This window comes from Doryrhamphus excisus, chromosome 12 (assembly GCF_030265055.1).
Source record: "Doryrhamphus excisus isolate RoL2022-K1 chromosome 12, RoL_Dexc_1.0, whole genome shotgun sequence".
NCBI lineage: Eukaryota > Metazoa > Chordata > Actinopteri > Syngnathiformes > Syngnathidae > Doryrhamphus > Doryrhamphus excisus.
In genome coordinates, this window is record NC_080477.1 from 13,365,879 (window position 1) to 13,385,142 (window position 19,264).

Below are 19,264 nucleotides of genomic sequence, written 5' to 3' on the forward strand. Positions count from 1 at the left end.
AAGACGAGGCTAACACTGATCCGCATCCACTCAGGGAATATGAGCATGCATGTTCATAATCACATGATTAGGGGCTCCATTAAAGGATGTGTCCCTGATCCATCATTGTCCTTTTCACATCCCACACTGCTCCAGGATTGATCCTGTCACGTCATTAAAATGAGAGTAATCAGGGCTCTGCAAACATTGTGCAATTATTATTCATACACTTTTGTTGTTATGGTGCAAGCTCCTATAAATAAAGCACACTGCCGCTCTATCGCTCCTTTTTGTCCCCCGCCACACATACAAATTCACAAACACACACACACTCTGCCCTCCCCAATTATCTCTGTTTTTGTTGTTTTCCACTTCTCTGATATTAGTGTGCAGCCCTGCAGGGTGGAGATAAAGTGTCTTCATAGTCTTCTTCTTCTTCTGCATCTACTCCCCCCATGCATCCTTCATTCCAAGTTGCAGGCACCAATCCACAGAATGAGAAACACCGCAACTCTGAGAAAGGAGATGAGGAAAAGATAGGAAATAGGGCTCTTGCAGCAAACAGAACAAAGGCATGTTGGTGATTTAGGAGATATGCCACTAGTGGGCTCTGCTCTCTTGAGTGGGTTCGATTGAGCAAGGAGAATGAGCCTGTCTGACCTCTGCAGGCCAGGAAGAGTGATGGAGAGTGTGAGAAGAGGGTTGAAGGTGCTGCAGGTAGTAGCAGCATTATACAAAACAGTAGAATCAAAACGAAATCCAAAGTCAGCAGAGGACAGGAAGTGGAGTGGAAGAAAATGTGCCCATAAATGCATGAAGATGGGTGATGCGTCAAACACATAATAGCATTTATATACTGTATATTTGGGCTTCTTGAGTGGGTCAAGGTCCGTTTTAAGGTGATTGAAAGCAACATTTACAATAAGGAGTCAGAACCAGTAACAAAGCATTTCTAAGCATAATAATGGCTAAATGAACTAAAATACTAATACAGTCATCCTTTGCTATGGTTCTGGCTTAATAATAATAATAATCTGGTTCTAATTCCACTCCCTTGTTCTATCAATGATCGCTGTTTCACGGTTGACTACGGCCTATTATTAATCCCCAAAATACTGAAGGACAACTCATATGGAGTATTCCAGACACTACTATCAGTAATGTTACACTGATGAGACATTACCTGTTCTATGTCAGTCACGGATGAACAGTCCGATGTGACACAGTGAAAAATGTTCTCCTCCCATTCCATGTGGCAGTGGTACATTTTTGTATGTATCTTCATACTTTGTCGTTCTCTCCAGTTTCAAAACTATTCTCAAGTTTAGAATAAATAAATTGGAGGTTGACTATCGGTAGATTGCTATAGCATTGTTAAAATGGCGGCTGTCTCTTGTGTCACTTCAAAGATGCCATAACCTGTGCATTAGCGGCGGCCATTGTCGGAATGTACATTTATGTATGGCAGATTAATGTTAGACTGGCTTTCCTGTATATCATTCAAGTGACGTACGCCATAGTGAGGATATATATTTTTTAATGCCAAACAATTGACCCACATTCTGTTCGAGATATGACAATAAGGAACTTTCCCAATGCTAATGGTGAGTTATTTTGTCTTATCATGTCTGCTCTATTCATCTCTGTGTGGAGTTTGCATGTTCTCCCCGTGCATGCGTGGGTTTTCTCCGGGTACTCCGGTTTCCTCCCACATTCCAAAAACATGCTAGGTTAATTGGCGACTCCAAATTGTCCATAGGTATGAATGTGAGTGTGAATGGTTGTTTGTCTATATGTGCCCTGTGATTGGCTGGTGACCAGTCCAGGGTGTACCTCGCCCCTTGCCCGAAGACAGCTGGGATAGGCTCCAGCACCCCCGCGTCCCTCATGAGGATAAGCGGTAGAAAATGATTAATGAATGAATGCGGCTATATTAAGCAATACGAGTATAAAGTTTATTGTAGGGATGTTATTTAATGTCTACAGGTCTCTAATAATGTAAAAAGCACATTTAGAACAAAAGCTTTCTATGCTCTAACTACAAAAATATTCAATGTATAAAAAAGGTATTCTACTTTGCGGAAGTTCACTTATCACGTAACCAATTAACCGCAATAAACGAGGGATTATTTAATTGCTATTGACACCATATACCATTTTTAAAAATTTTGCATGCTTACATTTTGATAAAATTTGACATGAGTACCGATAAATAGATAGGTAATCTAGTAAACGTTTTTATCTTAATTAAATTGAAATATTCAACATAATTAAGTGGATGAAATGAATGATGGTTTACCAGCAAGTCTTTATTTACTCAGCAAGAGAAAAGAGCCTGCTGGGTGCGGAGTCTTAATAGTTTTAAGCAGGCTCATTTTCAGCAGGGTTGCATGATGCATCATCAAACCACCATCTTGGACATCATTTCACGGTAACTCATATTCAATGCCCAGGAGCGTGACACTCCCTCCCACTTGCTAAAGTGGTCTCTCGTGGTTCTCAGCGACTTCTCACCACAGCCGAGGCGCTCCCTAGTGGCGGGCAGGAGAAGTGCGTGCGCCGCGGGGGGTTTAAAAGCTGCGCGTGAGGAGGAGCAGCGCAGATGATCAAGGAGCTACAAGGAGAAACGTTCTTCCTCTGCTCAAGTCCAGTGAAAAGAAGCGAAGAAGCAGCAAAAAAGAGAGATGGCAGCCCAGACTCAGCAGCCTCACCTGCACCTGGCCGAGCTCACTGCAGCCCAGTTCATCGACATCTGGAAACATTTTGATGCAGACGGTTAGTGACGCCATTCAAAAGTTCTTTGCATTTTTTTTAGAAGTATGAATTTTGTTTTGAAATCCTCATTTAAGTACAAATTAGACCATAAAAATACTTGTAAAAGTAACCATGCATTATAAATATCAGTTTTCAATGTTTTATACAATTAAAAAAAAGAATAAATCTATTAAACTATACATTATTTGATAATTTCTAATATTAATATGGTTTAAAATGCCACACTGTGGTTAAATTAAGTATTTAAGACTGAAGGAGAAGTGAGGGGAAACAGAGCTCATAGAATATTTATGAAGAAGAGGAGTGAGTGAAGAAAAAAGAGAGTATGGGGTTGAGGGGACGAACCAAGAAGAGGGTGGGGGGTGTGTCACTGAATAGGATGAAGGATGCAAAGAACCGATGGAAGAGCGACTGAATGTCTATACTGTTTGTATAACTGCTATGTCAGTGGGTCAAAATGCCAAGCTCCGTGCCACGAAGGGTCACTCTTCTGATTTCTATGTTCCAGTATTAATTCCAGGATTACCTTATACTGTTGTTAAAAAAAAAAACTCTCCTCTGACCTCTCCTCTAAACCAAGCAAAGCCCAACTGATTATTCATAAGTAGTATTAAATAAAGCTCACCCTATCCTGCTGTGTCTCAAAGCAGATGAGGGTTTCTTCTAGATATTTATGTGTGATGCTGGAATGCAGAATGGATTGAATCACTAACCATTGGACATGCAGCGTTCATTGAGACCTGCTCTGATGCTGAGACTGGCCAACATAATTGAAGATCCACCGAGAAACAAACCTAGAGATAGTGTAGTGGTTCATTTGGTGGTTTTAATGGAGACAGGAGGACCTAAATGCAACTTAAATTGAACTAAAAATGGAAGACAGGGGGCGGCACGGTGGTCGAGTGGTTAGCACGCAGACCTCACAGCTAGGAAACCAAGGTTCAATTCCACCCTCGGCCATCTCTGTGTGGAGTTTGCATGTTCTCCCTGTGCATGCGTGGGTTTTCTCCTCCCACATTCCAAAAACATGCTAGGTTAATTGGCGACTCCAAATTGTCCATAGGTATGAATGTGAGTGTGAATGGTTGTTTGTCTATATGTGCCCTCTTATTGGCTGGCGACCAGTCCAGGGTGTACCCTGCCTCTCGTCCAAAGACAGCTGGGATAGGCTCCAGCACCCCCGCAACCCTCGTGAGGAAAAGCGGTAGAAAATGAATGAATAAATGAATGGAAAAAAGGCAGGCAAATGCATGGTGGAGCCATTGTGAAGCTCAGTCCTGGAGCAAGACTCAAGCATCTCATGTGAACCCTTTGATTGGTGACATCACTTTATATGAGGACATTGTTAAAAAGCTCATTCATTTACAGTTTTTCCCAATGGAAACAGACCCAATGAAAAGACACAAAATTTCATTCACCGCAATTTCACACAGGAACAAAAACAGAACTCTTGAACCTTGAACTCTCTTCATGGTTTGTATACAGTTTCCAAACTCTTGGACTCTTGCAAAAGACTGAATACATTTTTTTGCCCATTTGAAGACACTTTAGACAAAGACAAAGTGAACACAAAGAGGCCAAATTCAGCTAGTGTTCCAACACAGCTGCCACAATTAAGATCACAGCTGAAAATACTTCTGCCAATGAACTGCACACTTAAGAAAACCTGCTTACAAACACTATTAGCTGTTCAGGATGGATGTCAGAAGAACAAAAGGTCATGGTGGAGGAAGAGGATTCATGCCACTGTCATTGATATGGTGCTATTCATGGAATCACATGACACCCAACCTGAGCGGATACACAGTGGGATCAATTATTGGATGATTTAAAGAGGACAACAGGTATGAGTACCTCCATTATACATGTACTTTTACCAAGACTGGCGTTATTTAACCATCACCAAATGGTGGCGCAAAAACAATGCAATACTATTGTGACATCCAATTTCATAGGAATCAACAATGTAAGCCTCTCCACCATTGAACCGCATGAAGCAAATCTACAGGGTTCCCTTTGAAAGGAACTCCCTCAGAGTACAAGAGCGATTTGAATATGTACATTAATTTACGTTAATTTACATAGGATGTAAACAATACAAGCAGTCAGAAATGTTCTGAGAATACTGTGAATCATCTAAAGCAGGGGTCTCAAACTCAATTTACCTGGGGGCCACTGGAGCTAGGGTCTGGGCAAGGCTATAGTCACATTTATACTCTTTTTATTTACAACATATTGCGCAACTGCAAGGTCTTGAGACGCATGCTAACTCGCAAACTAGAGAGCTAGCGACCTAAACGGTAGCCTTCAAGTTATTTCCTTTAAACTTAAATAGCCAAAAACATACCACTTCCACGCGGTTAGGGACGATAACTATTAACAGTTATTTAACCTTTAACATGAACATTAATCAAACGTAATAATTTTTTCTGGGTACATGATACCATACAGCATCCATATCAAACTTGAGCGGGCCGCACTAACATTAAACTTTCATATCAAGGCGGGGGCCTCAAACTAGTGTCCTGCCGGCCACATTTGGCTCGTGGGCCGCATGTTTGAGACCCCTGATCTAAAGCAAAATTTTGGTTCACAAGTGCTGGAAAACTGAATTCCCTGTTTTGTGTGCGTTTGTTCCAGAGATTTTCAGTTTCTGATGATAGGCCATATTAATATATCTATGTGGATGAGTCTGGTTTCAACCTGACCAAGAGAAATATCATAGGATAATGGGCTAAGTAAGCAATGCTGGTGTAATTTCCAGTCATGTAGTTCTGGGTGTATGGGTGTGAGTGCCTACTGACACAGGTGCAGCAGGGCGTTGGGCAAGAAGACATTGTTTTTGTTGTCTGGAATAATAATTTTCATAGGACTGTTTCTGGAATGCTATTCTTTTACTGCCACTATATTCTGAAACTTATAGAATAATTATTCTCAACATGGAGGTGGAAGGTTTATAAGCAGCAGCTATACATTCAGGAAAATCCCTTGCAATCTATATGGTCTTGGCATGTGATAAAGTTTCTGGTGATCGACTGAATCAGCAATTGTGGATTTTAGGTTGTGTTGAGCTGCATCTTGGGAATGAAGCCACTTTCACAGAATACCCTCCATGCCTTTCTTTCCATGTCAACACATGTACTGCTTTGCCAGTTCAGAACAGTGTCTTATCAATAGAGGGAAAAACTGCAATAGTTTGCACCACAAATGACAAGCATTTTGACTGGTGAAATACTGGATGCTGAAGATCAATGTATGCTCATTTCACCATAAATCAACACGCATGCTTTACACTCACTCCTGCATGACAGATTCATTATAAGGGCAGTTTGTCTATAAATAATCAAGTGATGTGTGCATTCTAGAATGATGAATCAAATGCTGTGGCTTTGGGGAGGGGAGACTGCCAATTTAATGTCCAGTCGGCATATTGGTATGTATCGCTGGAGGAATGGTTTAGTGATGGACCATTGCTGGCATCAGTTCAGTTGAAGAAGGCTGTCCCTGTCGCAGCTGTGACACACTGATTGGACAGTGGCCGCAAACTGGGACGAAGACAGCAAAGTTACATGCCGAATAGACAATGCAAATTGTCAATCCTTCTCATTTGCACATTGTTCCTCGTAAGCCTGCAACAATAAATGGCATGTCAGTTTCATTTCATGTCAACTCGACAATCCCCGATAGGAGATTGGAGGAGTTGACTTGTTTTTGTAACATTACGCAATGACAGTGCCACTGAGGAAAAGACAGGAAGCAGAACCGGAGGGAGCAGAGATGAGGATGCTGAGGTTCTCATTGGGAGTGACCAGGATGGATAGGATCAGGAATGAGTACATGAGAGGGACATTACATGTTAGAGGCCTTGGAGATAGTCATAGAGGCCAGATTGAGATGGTTAGAGTCCAGAGGAGAGATAGTGAATATATTAGTAGAAGGATGCTGCATTTAGAGCTGCCAGGTAGGAGGCGTAGAGAAAGACCAAAGAGGTTTATGGATGTAGTGAAGGAGGACATGAGGGTAGTTGGTGTGAGACAGACAGATGTGGTTTGTGTTTGGAATTTGCTACACAAAAGAGGCAAAATTGTTGCAAAAAATTGCAAGAATTTGCATTTTGCAAGGTGTGCTGCGAGAGATTGCCATCAACAGATCATGACAATGTGAATAACTGACAGAAAATGACATTAAAGCCACATTTTTGCCCTGTAAAGTCTGTCGTCTTATACTTTTAATTTGCTGATGAACAGCCTATTCAGTTTAATGGGTGTTTGCAATAAATCGCTGACTCTGTTTTTTTTTTCTTCTTTCATTTCTTCTTTTTGCATTTTGAAGCTCTACTTTGAATGTCCTTAATATCCAACAGTGCAATTTTTAAAATAATTTTAAATAATTTCTTGCATTTTCTGTATTAGAAACCACTACCTCTATACCACTGTAAACTACAACCACAATAATAATGTACATATTGTTAAAGTAATACCTTTATAACTCAGGATTAGTTTCCTTGTAAAGACAATCTAAATACATTAGACCTTAGAGTGTGCACATGGAACTATATCTCATATTCTTTGTGCAGGAATGTGGGAAAAATAGTCCTTCAATCCAAGCTAAATCCCGAGCAAGGATTAAGGCCCTGGTACAGCCTTCACAATCATACAAATGGGCATGAAAATATTAGCAGTACAGCCTGAAGTTCAACCTACTTTTTATATACTACAGTAGTATATAGGCAGACCATTTTATCACAGTTGATCTACCTAAGTCTTACTCCATTGGATCAAGCTGCATAGTGTGCTAATGAGGCCCTCAGGGTCACAACGTAGAAGCAAACATCCATTGAATTTCTTTTTTTTTCCACCTTTTTAATTGTTTTAAATTGTCTTCAAATATTTTGTTTTCCTTATTTACCGATATGAGAGAGTCAGAATATTACAAACAGCTTTCACCTATGGTGCACCTGCATGCTTTGCTACAAATTGTTTCAATATGCAGTGTTCTTGAATGTCATCATCACGCGTCACAGTACTTGAAAGGAGCAAGGAGACGGTTATGAGTTGTTCATCGTTCAATGTGTGTTCTATGAAACAAACAAACAAGCCACACAGGACAGGTCCAAAGCCTGCTTTCATTCAGGTTTGAGTAGCTCTTGCTTGGATTGGGTAAGAGCATTGTCTCAACTCTGAGAAATTAGCACCCCGACTATCCATTCTTCAGAGACTGAGTCACGGATGTGTGGTTGCTTTGTTTGGGTATGAGACACACTGCTGTCAGTGCAACAGACCAAAATATATTTGTGGCAATACAGTAATGCCTCGTTTATCTGGGATAATTGGATTCCTTATTTATGAATGTAATATTTTCATAGTCACAACATAGAAAACCTGTTCATGACCCTCTAAATACGATTTAATTTTAACATTAGAGCCCTCTAGACAAGAAACTAACACCCTATAGTTACTTTACACTCCATGCATCCATACAGCCATTTTGTATACCACTCATCCTCACAAGGGTCGTGGGTATGCTGGAGCCTATCCCAGCTGTCATTGGGTGAGAGGCGGGGTACACCCTGGACTGGTTGCCAGTCAATCACAGGGCACATATAGACAAACAACCATTCACACTCACATTCATACCTATGGACAATTTGGAGTCGCAAATTAACCTAGCATGTATACGGTACATACAATAACTGCCAGGTGGCTACAGTATCCTTGAACATGTTAAAGGATTTGCTCCTATGAAAGCGACAGTAATAATTTAACTTTTTTTTTGTTTTTTATTTATTCTTATTGGCGACACGGCAGTCGAGTGGTTAGCGCACAGACCTCACAGCTAGGAGGACCAGGGTTCGATTCCACCCTCAGCCATCTCTGTGTGGAGTTTGCATGTTCTCCCCGTGCATGTGTGGGTTTATAGACAAACAACCATTCACACTCACATTCATACCTATGGACAATTTGGAGTCGCCAATTAACCTAGCATGTTTTTGGAATGTGGGAGGAAAATGGAATACCCGGAGAAAACCTACACACATATGGGGAGAACATGCAAACTCCAGGTCCGAACACCAAGTCTGGTATTTGTGTTTCACTGGACATTCCAGGACATTACGTTTTAAAATACTACAATTTTTATGCTTGGAAATGTTACTTTCAGCATGATTTTAGGCAATTGAGTTTTTAATATCTTTGTTTGAGAAAGGTTGGTGAAAATAAGTTGCAATAGTACTGATATGTGGGACCAAGACAAATTAAATGGCTGTTGAATTTCAGCAGTCAAAACATGTTTTGGATATGTTTGTGTCTGCTGTGTTCCAGCAGTGATTTGTTCATGTCTGTAAGGACAGATGGTGCCCCAACATATACTGTATAGTGTCCAGATGAGGCACGGAGGTGAAGTGAAGGGGGGCGGGGATGATGAGAATCATCACAAAGGAATGGAGATTATATAAAACGGATGAAAGGGGGGGTTAATTATTTACATTACTGTATATTCCATATGTAGTGATGATTCAACTCGTACTCACCTTCTTTTCTTGCGGAAAAACCGGAAGAGTAAATGGTTTATGATCCCGGGTCATGTGACTCATTCTCCTAATTATGGCGAAAGAGGGACAGAATGCCCCAATAAGCATCAATCTGACTGCCCACTTTCACTCTCTTAGTCAAGAAAACACTCATTACACACTCCAACTGCTCCCAAGTGCTGTGATTCATTTCTTCCGCTCCAGCAAACCCTGCCCCTGCAAATGCCACTTTGACATGAAATATCACATTGTCAACATATTATGGTCTCAAGATTATTGTTGTTCTCTCCAGGCTTCACCTGTTCACTTTTTATTCACATTTAAAAATAAATGATAGAATGTGTTAAGGTTATCTAGTGATTTAACTCTTTTTAACTTAACATCTGTGTTGGCAGGCTGCACGGCAGTTGTGTGGTTAGCGCACAGACCTCACAGCTAGGAGACGCAGGTTCAATTCCACCCTCTGCAATCTCTGTGTGGAGTTTGCATGTTCTCACCGTGCATGCGTGGGTTTTCTCCAGGGACTCCGGTTTCCTCCCACATTCCAAAAACATGCTAGGTTAATTGGCCACTCCAAATTGTCCATAGGTATGAATGTGAGTGCGTATGGTTGTTTGTCTATATGTGCCCTGTGATTGGCTGGCGACCAGTCCAGGGTGTACCCCGCCTCTCGCCCGAAGACAGCTAGGATAGGCTCCAGCACCCCCCGCGACCCTTGTGAGGATAAGTGATAGAAAATGAATGAATGAATGTCTGTGTTGGCTTTTTTTTTTTTAACATAGGACATATCTATGACAATTTCTGTGTGGGTTTTCTCCAGATACTCCGATTTCCAGGAGCCACCCTTTACTGATGTTTCGCTCCTTTAATCCTGGAACATCTCAGGGTGGTGGAGCAGCCGGCCCCCTGAAGCCGGCTGTAGGATCCTTCTCCCATTTTGACATGTCCATCTGGTATTGCGCTCGTGTGTGGACTGAATCTGAAAGGACTATGCATGGCAAGGGAGTCAATTTCCTTGAAGCCAAACCACATACCAAACCCATCATCCTGCTAGGCTCCTGCTAGGCTTATCCCATGGTCTGTTTTTCCGCAAGAGCCAAAAACTGCCCTGCTCTACCTCCTCTGCGAGGTCTTTAAGTGCCTTCCTTAGCTTGGATCAAGTATCTCTCAGGGACACCAAATCCCTGTGAAACCTCGGTACCCAACTTCTACAGGGAATATCAGTGGTTTCCACCCTGCTTGGGAGAACCCAGCTGCCAGGTCCGTGTCCTCCTTCTTCTTTCTTTCGAAAGCTGCATCCATTACCCTCTTCCCATGGAACCGTCAGCTCTGCCATGATGACGGTCCTCGTGGGAATATACCAGAGAACAATGTCTGGTCGGAGGGAGGTAGGTGTTATTTCCTGGGGGAACTTTAACTGCCGGTCAAGGTCAGTTCTCATGGTCCATTCACCTCCAAGGCAATGGAGAGAATATAATACTCATCAAGAAAATCATTCTCGACCATAGGATGTGGAATTTTCTTCTGACCCCGGACTGTTTACGCGCTCAATACAGGAACTAAAAATCAATGTTCCCTATCTGCTGAAGCTTTATCCTTTGCAAACTGTACATCTTTAAATGGTCTCTCTTCTAATATACACCATACCTCAACTGGTCACAGATTTGATTGAAATATACACTACGTATATACAGTAATCCATTCATTGCGGTTGATTGGTTCCAGACTCAGATTTACTGTGATGAATGAAATGGATGAATGAAATCCTTTCATAGTTAAAGCAAACCTGTTTACAACCTTCAAAGTACAGTTTTTACATTATTAGAGCCCTCTACACATGATATAACACCCCTATAGTCACCTTTACACTTGTATTACCCATAAATAAACAAGTCTTGTGCTTGTGTGTGCTGCTATACATGTGTTCTGGTACGAGGAGAGCAGAGTGGTGGGTGGATTGTGGTGTGGGGCTCCAACTCCATGGGGTGCCCGCAAGCCTGCTTTTCATTCAGTTTTTCAGTTAATAATGTAAGAACACTACAAAAAAATGCAAAACGTGAGTTGTGGATACCAACATTTTGTGAATGTTTTGTTAAAACATGAATGTCAATTTGTTTGGGTTGAAATAATCTATGAATGTAAATATTACAAAAATGAGTAGCTCTTGGCCATTTTCATTTTGTAAGAGTAGCGCTCACAAGAAAAAACATTGATGACCGCTGTTCTAAGACAACCTTAACAGTCCATTTACAATTGATTCAAAGCCATTAGAATTAAATATGCATATTTTTCAATTAATAATAGCTGTATTCAACCACAAAACAGCATGATTTATTGCATTTTTGAGGCTAGAGTGAAATCTGAACTGCAAAGTGGCAAGGGATTACTTATATTATGCAGTTTTTTTTCTTTACTTACAGTAGCTGGAGGTCTTGGCTTGGTCTATTCTTTAGACCAGGAGTTCTTAGTTATTTTCTGTCATGTCCCCTTCGGGGACTGAAATGTTTTCATGCCCCACTGTGAAATACTTCTGAGAGAAACTGAAACCCGGAAAATGCAACATAACAGAGAGCTGTGAAGCATACAATCATATTCAAGAGTCAAACTGCATGTTGAGCACAATAAATGTGTCCATGTTGGCAGTAACATTGAAAGTATTCCCTTCTCTGTACGAGCATTTTTAGTAACACACATCCTTTAATAGATGGCTCATTTGGCCACTATTTGAGAAAATTATGTACTTTGTATGAAATACAGTCTGTATATCTTCTACTACTAGCAAATACCTATGGATTGAAGAGAGAACAATGCAAGGTTTGGATGTTATAAAGTGGAAAATAAACTTCTGTAACCTTTCATCAAATGCTTCAAAGAGAGCTTGAAGCTATCTCAACAATTCATAACCCTTCGTTTGTTCCTCTGGTGTTGGTTGCAGGAAATGGTTACATTGAAGGCAAAGAGCTGGAAAACTTCATCAGAGAGCTGGAGACGGCCAGACGAGGAGCAGGCATGGTGAGTGTTGCTCCCGTGTATTTTATCGAGATTTTCACAAGAAATGCTTCAGGCTGCCTTGGGCACATGAAGATATTATGACTGTTCATAAGTGCTATACTGCAGATACCTGCTTTGGCAAAAATATACTAACTAATGAATCATGCTTTGCATGTTTAAAAAAAATATCTATATATGGATATTGAACCAAATTTTAGATACTGTCTGCAGAAATTGTTTGATTTTCAAGCATAAAAAAGACTAGCTATAACTATAAATACAAATATAAGCCATTCATAAGCTGCATTCAACAATTCTGTTAATTCTTATTTTTATATGTATTGTTTAAAACTAAGGCAGAAACAACAATTGTATATATTTTAAATAAAATGATGGCCCGTATTTCCCAAATTGTAATAGAATTAATGATGTAATATAACATTCAATGTTATTTACAATTTTTTTTCATTTTATTTAATCATTGCACCTGAAAACTGCTCTGTTTGGTCCCTCCCACAGACTGGTACCAGTGGTTGGGGACCCCTGCCCTAGTGAACACATTTAGTCTTTTTTAATGTCTTACAAGGCTTATTTTCTGTTATAATGTCTACTATATTGCCTAATATGAGCATAAAGGTGAATATAGGGGTGTTACTTTATGTCTAGAGGGCTCTAATAATGTAAAAAACACATTTAGAAGGTCATAAACACCTTTTCTATGCGTTAACTATGAAAATATTTAATTTATGCAGTAGATTTGGACTCCTACTTTGAGGAAATTCACGAGGGATGAGGGATAAACGAGGGATTACTGTATTCTGAGCCAAAATAGTATGAATTCATACACATGTACTAATGTTCTGTTACGAAAGTTCATGATGGTTTCCTTGCATGGTTATTTTGAAAACAAGCACTATATCATCTTACATGTTGTTGCTTTAATGCAGGATCCCTCGCATGCCGTAATCAAGGAAAAGATGCGGGAGTTCATGGCCAGTTTCGACAAGAATTCTGACGGAAGGATTGAGATGGCAGAGGTGAACACCATGATGAGACTTGATGAAACACACTCATGGATTAATTGATCTCTGGAGTTAGGATGAAGAGAATAACAACACACTTTTCATCCAGCTTTCATTTTTCTCTTTTTAGTTGGCTCAGCTTCTGCCCACAGAAGAAAACTTCCTGCTTTGTTTCAGAGAGTTTGTGGGATCCAGTGCTGAGTTCATGGCGGTAAGAATCAACAGTCTATATGGGCAAAAGTTTTTGGACATACCTCTTTGTCAAGCCTTAGTTCCCGTGACTGTTAATTTTTTATATTACCAAAACATTTTGGGTAATTCTATGATTCCTGTGTTATGGGAACAGTTTGAAAAGGGCCCTTTCAATTTTACAATGTACAAAGCAAAGCCTCCTTAAATGAGTTTGATGTGGAAGAATCCTCTCAACACCTTTGGGATAAACCAGAAAAGAGATGGTTTGCCAGCAGAGATGATGAGTCCGACTATAACTGAAACGGACACTAACCGAAACGGACGCTAACCAAATACATTTTTCCCATAAGAAAATGTTAGTGTTAACAAAAATGTGTTTTGTGTTAAGAAAAATGTTAACACAAAACACGTTTTTATAGTTTTACATGCATAAAACAGGCCTGTACGGTGGACGAGTGGTTAGCATGCTTGAGTATAGTAGTCAGGGGGTCAGGAAGACATGGGTTCAATTCTCCACTTGGGCATCTCTGTGTGGAGTTTGCATGTTCTCCTTAACTTTTCCCAAAACCATGATGTGGCAGCGAGAACAACAACTGCCTGTTCAACTCCACCTTCCTGTTATTTCCTCACCTCAATAAAACAAAATGGAGTCAAAGAAAGTTGCAAGTGTTGGAAAAGAAGACTTTGCTCTCACTGCCATATTAAAAGTAACTTTTAAATGATCGTTTATCCCATTGATTTGCCATCAATGTGTATTTACAATTTTTTTAAACTATAAATATACTATATATTTTTTTAACTATAAAACCGTATCTTAACATTTTTAGAGTCAACTGCTGATGACATCATAAATGAGTGACGTAGCCGCCATTTTTTAGCATCCTAAAGATGCTAAAAGGACGTTTTCTGACAAAAATACATTTTTTATGAATAACGCAAAACCAGAACATGCAAACCGAGGCAACATTTTTTTACATTAAACAGAAAAAACACTAACCGAGGTACTGTATAATAAATGCACATTGCCACCATTAAACCTTACTTTTCTTGCACTTGTTTTATTTTTCAATAGTTTAGAATTTATTATATTATTTTTTGTTTTTAGAAAAAAACCCTGGTCATGTCTTCTTCAAAGTGTATGGTGCGAGATGTTCATGCTGTTCTTGAGCATTAAAACCTATTCTAAGACAAGCATTCATTATGGATGGACCACTGCCTCCAACAGAGGAAAGGCAGTGTGTGTGTGTGTGTGTCTGTGTATGTGTACAGGGATTTAGACATCCTTCTTGGACAAATTCTATATTTAAACAATATCTCATCGCCGACAACCTTTTACTTTAAGATACAATCTAACAGACTCGGTGCAAATGTTGTTGCATTTGCAGTACTATAGCCTGTCTTTATTCCTCTCCTGCAGGCCTGGCGGAGGTACGACACTGACCGCAGTGGATACATAGAATCGAATGAACTGAAGGTAAAGGAATTATATTGGCCTTCCATAAAATGTTCAGCTCATCAGATTGATGTAATGTCATATTACACATAAACTGATGTTTTTGTCTTGAATTGTATAACAGAATTAAAACGTACAATATAATTTCAGTCGTTTGCTCAAACTACTTCATTTTCTGTAACGTTCACTGACCATGCCAACTCCTTTCAGGGTTTCCTGACAGACCTTCTGAAAAAAGCTAACAGAAGCTATGATGACAAGAAGCTCCATGAGTACACACAGACTATTGTGAGTATTGTTTGACAAAGAGAAAATACGATAGATGATTCATCCATAACCCTTGACAGGTGGAATTTGGAAGCAGCTTGAAGCTGGGCACACAACTATGTCTGTGATATAGAGTTATTTTAATGTGAATGATAAAAACCTTGCCATTGCAAAGTGTGAAATATGCAAACTTGGATTCCATAAGGTGGGAAGGAAAAGGCTACATTTTACATGACAAACCTGAAACGACATCTCAAAAACAAACACAACACAATACAGTGAGTTTGCAATACGGTTTTCATCAAGAAAAACATTTCCTTATGTGAAACTAGAGTAGGAAAGTAATAATTAGGAGTGCAGTTCATAAAAGTACATTACTGGCCTTAATTTATAACAATGAGGCAGTTATTTTGATTTGTTTACATGCCTGCCGGGTATGTTGAGGTGCTGTTTGTTTTTATATTACATTGTTATTTAATATGTCCTGGTGCACTAAAGTCCAAATAATTTATTAAATGTATTACTTGATTGTTCAAGCTACTTGACAATGCGCCATTAAAGTCTTATAATAAGGTGAATACAATAAAAAAATAAGGGACATCCTGTTATTTAAGTATCAGATTGGGACTCTGTATTGTCCGATACTCAAATGACTTGGCAAATAAACCTGATCAGGACATCCCGAGCCCCTGTATTGAACACCAAATCGCTAATACATCAGCTGTGACATCCATGTATGGTATAACTGTTGCTATCTGTGCGTACCCTGATGAAATTCCCTGTCAATTCTCCTGACTTGCAGCTAACAATGTTTGATCTGAATGGCGATGGGAAGCTGGGTCTCTCTGAGATGGCGAGGTTTGTCTCTTAATTCATAAACATTCACAAGCCCCTCGTGAAGGTCTGCTTGACGACGTTAACGTTTCCACTTGGTATCACCGCAGACTCCTACCAGTACAGGAAAACTTTTTGCTGAAGTTCCAGGTAAGATAATAAAGGAGTGACTGAAGAATAACATCATATGTGATGACGTTAGAGCAGACAAGGAATGGTGCATTTCAGGAATAGATTCCCTCTACAAGAGGATTATATGTCATTAAAGTGCTGAATGGACATATGGCACATTGACACAAATTCATGGTTGCTTTAAGTCTGGCGGTAATCATCTTACATAATATTATTGCATCTGCCGCGGATGGTTGTGGTTTGTCTCTTAGTCAGCGGGATCATGCAATTATTTTTCACATTCACATACAGTATGTGCAATCACCAAAAATCCCCAATCACAGGCCGGAGACAGTGATGTGTTGGCCTTTCTTTAACACTGCAACATTTTCATAGTAAACTGACAGATATGAGGTGCTAGGAACCTCGAGTAGAAGCACAAAAACATTTTGTTTCATGGAACGAAACAGGAGTTTGCCCCCCCCCCCCTCCAAATTTCTGACACCACACAAAATAATTTACATAAGCACACAGTTGTGATAAGCTAGAGGTTGAGACGCGGCTCATCCGCTCACTCACTCTGTGTGACATTGAGATAGGCCTGTCAATCAAAAGTTATGCTTGGTGTTTCAAAAATAATGTATTTTCCCAACCTTGGAGTAAAAATGAATAAATGTACTCACACAACAATGGCATTTTAACAAAACACTTTTACAAGCTGCATATCATAGCAAACATTAACCAAAAAGTGATTACAGCCAATGAGAAGTAAAAAAAACAACAGGGAAGTAAGGATTGCTGAATATTATCATGGGGGACGGTTATACAAAGTTGGCAAAACAATGGCTAGAATGTAAAAGAAGGGGAAAAAGCACATTTTCATCACCCTGATGGGACCAAAAATATGTAAATAAAATGCTTCGTCCATTTATACATGAAAAAAATATCAAAATATCTGCTTTGTCTCTTTACATTGTGCCTTTTTATTTTCTTATTTTTGCGTTTTTTTTGTACAGTATGCCACAAGTCTCGTCTTAAAACCCACTTTTATTCTCTGGCTTTTAACTCTGAGTGAGTCGTATGGTCCTGTGTCTTTTAGTTCTTCGTTTTTATCGTAATTGGTTTTATTTTTTATACTTTTATTGCTTTGTTTCTTGTTTTTAATATTTTAATATCCATTTTACTATTGTATTTCTTAAATGATCTTTTAGTTTTGGATTATTACTTTTTAATTTTACTAGTCTGTGCAGCACTTTGGAAACTCTGTTTATAAAATGTGCTATATAAATAAAGTGGATTGGATTGGAAGCCAATAAAAAAAAACACTGCTGATATCGGGTATCCAGTTTTAAAATTCCACTTCAAATATCTACCCATATAACAATCTACCCATATACAGTACTTCCTCTGTAACAATGCAAAAAGTTCAACGTTTGTAGCATAGTGTCAATGTTAAATCTCCCCTACAGAACTAATGGTGATCCTCCACATGATCTGTACGTCCCCAAATATACACACTTCAGCTTGTGAGAGAAGATCAACAATTCCTCTCTGTCAAAGGATTAGCTAGTCTGATCAGGATTAATTCAATGCTAGTCCCAGTTATCATAATCTGCATGGATTAATATCAGCTGTTGGCTCTGCTGGGACTTTTACTGCAAGAAATGTTGAAAATGTTCTGAGGCTTCGGGCTTCTAACAATTTTCTGCCTTTTGTAATGTACACAGGGCATCAGGCTCACCGTCAAGGAATTTGACTCACTCTTCACACTCTATGATAAGGTGAAAATGCTTCTTTATAGTGTTGGGTGCCGTGGGTTTTGTTGGGTGAAGCAGGTTTCAGAGCTATAACGTGCAAATAACCGATGCTGTTTTAATTGTGCTGTGGGGTGTTGAGACACCTAAAGAAAATGTGAGGAAGATATTTTGTAGTAGTAGTAGTATTCCAGTTCAGTCCTTTGCCCTCAACATGACTCTGGTCTCTTAACAAACACTGCATAAATAATGAGAATCCACTTCATGTATCTATTTATTAGGATGGTAATGGCTACATCGACGAGCAGGAGCTGGATACTTTGCTGAAGGATCTCTGTGACAAGAACAAAATGGTAGCAATGACAGTAAGATACGTGCAGGACACTTGTTTTATCAGTACTAACAAAGTTCATGTTGCCAGGATACGGATGTAACAGGACTGTCGGGCTATAAGAAGAGCATCATGGCGCTGTCGGATGGAGGGAAACTATTTCGCGCCGAGCTGGAGATCGTCCTCTGTCGGGACTCTACACTGTGAGACTCCGGCCCTTTTCCCTGGCCCCACTACCTCCTTCCTACCTCCTGTGCATGTATGACCTTTAACCCCGCTTACACTGGTAGAGAGAAAACAAAAAGTGCTCCTGAAAGCACTGGCCCTGACATTTCAACTTTTTTTTTTAAACATAACATAAAAATCCATAGTGAAATAGTCCTAGCAATCAAATATATTGTGTACTTTCCCATTTTAAAATGCATTTACAGTTTTACATTAATCCACATGTGTCAAAGAAGGGCTGAGACACTGCAAGTGTTCTTTCCAACCAGTTTCTCCAGCAGGTGATTAAATTGATGAGCCCCTTCCCTCAAATTGATCTTAAAATCACCTGGAAAGAAAACCTGCAGTGTCTCGTCCCTCCATGGCATGAGTTGACACCCCTTGCATTAATCCAACTATAACTTTTGTTCATGTATTCTATTTATTTTACTTCAATTCATGGCGGTATTGTTTTTTTCATGAGGCTTGTACTGTTCTATTAAATATATTGCAGAGAGAATGAATAAATATAACATAACAGACTCTGTTTTGCTCCAGTTATTCACCCGCATCTCTCCTCAAGAGTCAGGAGGATTATTTCACCTTTTAACAATGTGCAATGTGCAAGAAAATAATTTCATCCCATTGGAGTGGAGCGGAGATTACAGTTCCAGTGCGGAAAGATAACCACAGGAGCAGGAGTGATACAACCCCACCGTCCAATCTCTTGCAAACAGAAGGCGTGATGTACTAGCTGAGTTGGAACTCTTCAATTTTTCATGCAGCAAAAGCTTTTGTGACACTTTTAGATAAAAGTGAGCC

The 19,264-nt window shown here is 39.7% G+C and overlaps 1 protein-coding gene across 1 annotated transcript; it reads left to right on the plus strand.

Annotated features, from left to right (window-relative positions):
* The first annotated feature begins 2,567 nt into the window (after positions 1-2,567).
* On the plus strand, positions 2,568-18,984 carry LOC131139806 (calretinin-like). The gene is made up of 11 exons (XM_058089709.1): positions 2,568-2,754; positions 12,219-12,295; positions 13,222-13,311; positions 13,427-13,507; positions 14,906-14,962; positions 15,152-15,229; positions 16,011-16,066; positions 16,153-16,192; positions 17,881-17,934; positions 18,189-18,260; positions 18,329-18,984. Exons 1-11 carry the CDS (start codon positions 2,664-2,666, stop codon positions 18,443-18,445), a joined length of 813 nt encoding a protein of 270 aa, XP_057945692.1. The 5' UTR covers positions 2,568-2,663; the 3' UTR covers positions 18,446-18,984.
* Positions 18,985-19,264: the final 280 nt, after the last annotated feature.